The 5849-nt window shown below is 32.5% G+C and overlaps 1 protein-coding gene across 1 annotated transcript; it reads right to left on the bottom strand.

Annotated features, from left to right (window-relative positions):
- Positions 1-1773: 1773 nt before the first annotated feature.
- On the bottom strand, positions 1774-4408 carry LOC100243672 (geraniol 8-hydroxylase). Its single transcript, XM_002276540.5, has 2 exons — positions 3187-4408; positions 1774-2506 (listed from the first exon to the last, which is right to left on the bottom strand). Exons 1-2 carry the CDS (start codon positions 4078-4080, stop codon positions 1901-1903), a joined length of 1500 nt encoding a protein of 499 aa, XP_002276576.1. The 5' UTR covers positions 4081-4408; the 3' UTR covers positions 1774-1900.
- Between the last annotated feature and the right edge of the window lie 1441 nt (positions 4409-5849).

The raw sequence follows: 5849 nt of genomic DNA, 5'->3' as shown, positions 1-5849 counted from the left end.
GTCAAATGAGGATAGAATTCAACTTTGATGAAATATGCTTATTTTTATACTAGATGTACTTATTTTTTAAAAGAATGTATGTATTTTTCTAAAAGATCAAAGATGTACATATTTTAATAAATATTAAAAAAATATTAAAAGAAAATTAATATAAAATATTAAATATAATTTTTTATGAAAAATATATTTTCTTTTTTATTTTATTTGAATTAAAAAAAGAGATTTTAGTGAGGGAAAAAGTTGGAACCATGGTAAGTTAAAAGCTAAAAAAAAAAAAAAAACTAAAATTATAACCACCGTCACTTCATGTAATTTTGATATAAAAAAATTTAAATAAAATAAATCATAAAATAATATTATAAGATATTTTTATTATATTTACAAAATAAATAAATATTTATTTAACATTGATAGAAAAAATTGTATATGGTAAACATTTAAATAATAAAATATAATTGTTAAATACAATTCCTAATTATTAAATATATTATTATAATCAATATTTGAAATTATCAAATATATTATTTTTTAGATAATATTTTATTATTTTTCCATTGTTTTAATTAATTATTTACTATAATTTTGTGTTTAAGTTCTCCAAAAATTATTCAAATCAACAAATATGAAATAATGAAAAAGTGAAAATTTTTAAAATTAAAAATATTTTGCTAGAGAACATGTCAGCATATAAAAGGAAAAGAGTTTTTTTAAAAAGAAGTGTTTGTGTAGGAAAAAAAAAAGGGTGGGAGGTGACAAGTGACTTGTCATAAAAGTTCTAAAAAGAAATTGGAATTCTCTTTAGATTTCTATTCAAGGGTAAATTATAAGAATAATTTTCTTCTTTATACTTGTAGGATGAAATATGAAAGTTTGAATTCTTAAAAGACTTTTTCCTTCTTTTTTTTTTTTTTTGGACATAGAGATACGCACGTGGTAGAATTAATTCAAAGAAAAGGGGCTCCATGTGTCTCTTCTTGATTCAGAATGATGATGACATTGAGGCAAGCTTGTCTAATTTATTATTCAACTTTTTTATTGCTTGCAACATTGACATTCTACAGTTGTAAGTTTTCATTGTAAATTATTATAACCGTTGGTGATTTGAAAAATATAATTTTCTTGGAATTAAAAAAAATTGTGATATATTGGTTACCTTTTTTTATTGACATAACGTTTTCTATCTTCCTTTATTTTTATACCACGTTTAGGTATTGTAATTTTCCCAACGCCGAGCCGAGCAAGTAAGGGTAGGGTTCAAGAATGAAACCCCTATAAATGGTTCGAATTAATGGTGCTCCCAATCGCTTGATGCAATCACATTGGTTGATATCCAGCCCTAGTTGGTATCAGGAAAAGAAGTATTTGTGCCAACCATGATGGTATAGATATGTATATATAAATGCCACTTCAAGACCACTGACCCCACCCGAGTTGTCTTGTTTCAAGCCTATAGAAGCCCCACTGAGCCACTCTCCACTACCTATGGCCCCATGTGAGTTGTCATATTTCAAGCCCCACTGCACTATACTCTGCTATGCTCCACATGTTGCAAGCCTCTATTTCCGAACTAAATTTAAAGACCCCATGACATCTGTTCATTTTCAATGTGTGACATTTAAAGAATGTTAAAAAAGAGATTGTCAAAAGAGATTTTCCGCCCTGATGAATCATCTTTATTTTAAGAATAAAGAAAGCCAGTGGTGAGACAAAGAGAGCAAAGCTTAGGCAAGCTTGAATGATTCTGTTGGTCCCACCATATATGAAAATAGTAAATTGACAGGGAAGGAATTTTTTATTTATTAATCATGCTGCATAATTGCAGGAACTTTAATGAATAAATTAAGACACTATTTCATATATAATATGACAATCCGTATGAGATTTTCCAAATCTCTCCAAATCATGGTTTGGTGGGAACAGCCCGGAGAGGTTGGGCTTTTCGTAATGTAAATCCAAACTTCTCACTCATGTCCATGTCTTCCGGTCTCATACTATCTTCAAGCTTCCAATCAAAGGAGTGAAGAAGAGAAGCCAACATCAAGTGCACCATCCTATGGCCTAACAGCAATCCAGGACAGATTCTTCTTCCAGCGCCGAAGGGAATGAGTTGGAAATCTCGGCCCTTGACATCAATTTGGCACTCTAAAAACCTTTCAGGCACAAACGAATTCGGGTTCGACCACGTCCGCGAATCTCTGCCAATAGCCCACACATTGACAAGTACTTGTGCATTTTTGGGCACCGCATAACCTAATATTTCTGAGTCCATTTCGGCCTTTCTAGGAACCAGGAATGGGGCGGGTGGGTGCAACCTGAAGGTTTCTTTTACTACTGCCTGTAAATAAGGGAGCTTTGTGACGTCTGATTCTTCAACTATCCTGTCTTTGCCCACTACTTGACTGAGTTCATCTTGAGCTTTCGCCATCGCTTTAGGGTTGTTTAATAACTCAGCCATTGCCCACTCTATCGTGCTCGAAATGGTGTCTGTTCCCGCAGAGAATAGGTCCTGAGAAAGATTGTATAGTACATATATTAACTAAAATAGTAGTCTTTCAACCGAAAAAAAAAAAGCCACGCTAAGTCTGTATATTATGGTACTGGATGTTATTTTTTCCGTACGGTACACATAACTCTTTCGGATCTCATATCGAACTGTGTGAATTTTATAGGATGGGTATACATAATGTGTCTTGACATTTTCCTGAGCTATAATGGTTTATGTCTACACATCCAAGCAAAGTCCACTGCACTAAAGGATGGGAAGAAAATGAATATTACATATGAAGTATGAAGTAGAGGCACTGCTCTTTCCTAAGACCTTTTTCTGTTCTAGTTTTCCGCAAAGGACAAAAGTTTCCTCATTAGACAGAAGCATTAACAAAATGCAATGAATTCTTCCCCAAAGGACAAAGTTTCCCCATTAGACATGATTTCCGGAAAATTGGAATTGTCATCTTATGCGGTCTATAATTGAGAAATGTACGATTTCTTGTATCTATTAGCAATTTAGCAAAGCACTGACCAGTATTCATTATTTAAAAGCATAGGCAACGTGGACAATGCTGTGTAAAAGCCAAAATGATTTCATACCCATGGTCATGGTCATATATGGAGGCGCTGGAATAAAATTGAACTGAAAAGGAGAGTACTAGAACTGAATAAAAAACCCTAAGGTATGATACTTACAGTAAGCAAATGTCTGATATCGTTGGAGCTCAACTCATGGTCATGTTGTTTGTTGAGATTGAGGAGGGCATCTAGTACATCGTTGTCCGGAGAAGAAGCTTTTAACGGTAACCTTTGATTGATAAAACCGTCAAAAACATCTAACAGTTTATTAAAATAAACCGTCATCCTTTTCTGTATTCCTTGTGGATCAACCAATCTGAGGCCCGGAAAGAAGTCTGCAAGATTAGGCTTTCCAGCTTCTACCATTATACTCCATATAAGGTCCTTGAACTCTTGTGACAAATTGGAATCATAGTGAGCCAAATCAACAGAGAAAAAAGTGTTCGATAACAAATTGAGGGTGGTTGTGAAGGCTGCTCTGCCAACATCGACTGCCCGACCGCTGTTGCAACTTTCACGGGCATGCTCTAGAAGTTGTTGCACAACTTTTCGACGCAGGTCTTGGCTGGCCTCAACACGTTGCGGGGAAAATATTTGCATGCTGCAAATCTTCCTGAGGTTGCGCCAATGAGCAGACGCGGGTAAAAAGACCATTGAAAACTTGTGATGGTCTTGGATTTGGATGGCATTGAGAACTGTCCTGCTGGCGAAGGCTTGGTCTTTTTTGTTTAGTACTTCTTGGGCTGTTTTGGGCGAGGAAATGACTATGGTGGTGGTGCTTCCTAGCTTGAGAGACATCAGAGGGCCATACGTTTTGGAAAGAGTTGTGAATGATTGGTGGGGTTTATCGCCGAGTTCAAGGAGGTTTCCGATGATGGGTAGAGGGCGGGGGCCCGGCGGAAGCCTGGCTTGGAAGGATTTCCGATGGGTGGAGCCAAGGATGAGGAAATGGAAGCATAACCAGACAAAGCAAGGAAGAAGAAGTAGAAGAACAAGTGGGGTGTAATCCATTGCTTTTCAATCTCTCAGCTGCTTGCACTTCAGCTTATACCTTTTACCTTCAGAATAAAACTGTTTCCAAGGCCGCCGATCGAGCAGCTTGGAGTAGGAACAGATCCAAAATTAGGTAAAACGTGATCGCTCGAGGAAAAGAAATAATAATAATTATTGTGGTGGGAACAGATCAACGATTGGGTAAACGTGACCGCACAAGGAATGTACATGTGAGGGGTGGAAACAGATCCACGATTGCCTAAGACGTGACCGCACTAGGAATATCCGTATATATGTATATTATTTCCCAAAGGAAATGCAACTATACATCACCCATTAAAAAAAAAAAAAATATTTATATATATATATATATATATATATATATATTATTTTAGAACTTTGCATTTACCTTTCCAATATTACTTAATATAAGGATATACATGCCTTTAATTTTCATGTAAAATTATATTACATTGTTCGAAGAACTCTAAACATTGTCGAAGCAAAGGATCGTCAATAAGGGCGTTCTCGTAAATCCAAATATTCTAATAGAATAGTAATCTACCACATCTTCTAAGATATCTTAATTAATAAATATTTTAAATGATAATCTTCTTGCAACTGTGCAACCCATCTTAATTAATTAGTAAAGGTTTTACAGTGATATTGTAAATTAATAGAAATTTATTTGTTAATCTTCCTTACCCCACTAAAATGATTCCAAACTAGGCTGGCAATCTTGGAATCCTAATCAATTATATAACAGAAGGTTGACTCAAAATTCCTTTAAAATATAAACTTTTAAAAAATAAAAATATTTATATATCGTATTTGTAGAAAGAAAGTTTATTATTTATAACATAGTATATTTATCATATTTGTATTTAAAAATATGTTTAGGAGTGATTTTTGGGTGATTAAAAGTGTTTGTTAATGTTTGAAATATGATTTCTAATAAAGCTCAGACATTGATAAATTTTTATAAATCTCACAAATTATATTTTATATTTGGAATACTTTTTATATAAATCATTTTTTTTTATTTTTGCAATATATCATCAAAAACATTATCAAAACTTTTTTTTTTTTTGTCAATATTAAATTAGTTTTCAAAAAAATATTTCTAGTAAGAATGTTATTAATAGAAACATTAGAGGTTAAAAAAGATTTTACAATAAATTCTAAATGGATCTATGGTATTTAGGCTATTAGTATCAACATCTCAATAAATAGTTTAGAATGCCTCAATTGCATTTCAATTTTCAATTTTTGTTTCTAAATAAAATTTTAGAAACAAAAATTGAAAATCACGATTGAAAACTTGGTTCCCTTATTATTTTTAAAATTTAATGATAAAAATTAAATTTACCTTAACAATAATAAATAAATCAGTTTGAAGAATAGACACATATATTTACCTTATCATTGTTGCTCAACTTATTACCTAAACAATTTAATCTCGAATATTACCATGATTCTTAATGAACTTTTCAACCTTTTCAAGGGATGCAAATTTATTTCACAAATTTAAAAATGAATTATAAACTAACTTTATGAGTATCGAAAAAATGCAAAGAGAAGTATTTATGAGGATACATGAGCTAGAACCGATTAATGACTTTCAGGCTACTAACATATCCAAAACTAAAATCTTAATGAACTTTGGTTATTTTCAAAATCTCAATTTTCTAAAATGGGCTTGTCAAAATATGGAAAAATAAAAAATAAAACTTTGTAGATTACTTTGTAGATTGGAGAATTTGGCAACTCAGCCTTTGAACACTCTA

Source organism: Vitis vinifera, chromosome 15 (genome assembly GCF_030704535.1).
Source record: "Vitis vinifera cultivar Pinot Noir 40024 chromosome 15, ASM3070453v1".
In the NCBI taxonomy this organism is placed as follows: domain Eukaryota; kingdom Viridiplantae; phylum Streptophyta; class Magnoliopsida; order Vitales; family Vitaceae; genus Vitis; species Vitis vinifera.
The sequence above is the reverse complement of the archived record's forward strand: the minus strand, read 5'-3'. Positions and strand labels throughout refer to the sequence as shown.

Coding starts and splice junctions, on each gene's coding strand:
- LOC100243672 (XM_002276540.5), bottom strand. CDS start 4,080: ATGGATTACACCCCACTTGTTCTTCTACTTCTTCTTCCTTGCTTTGTC. Junction 2,507..3,186: donor ATATCAGACATTTGCTTACT/GTAAGTATCATA, acceptor AATCTTTCTCAG/GACCTATTCTCTGCGGGAAC.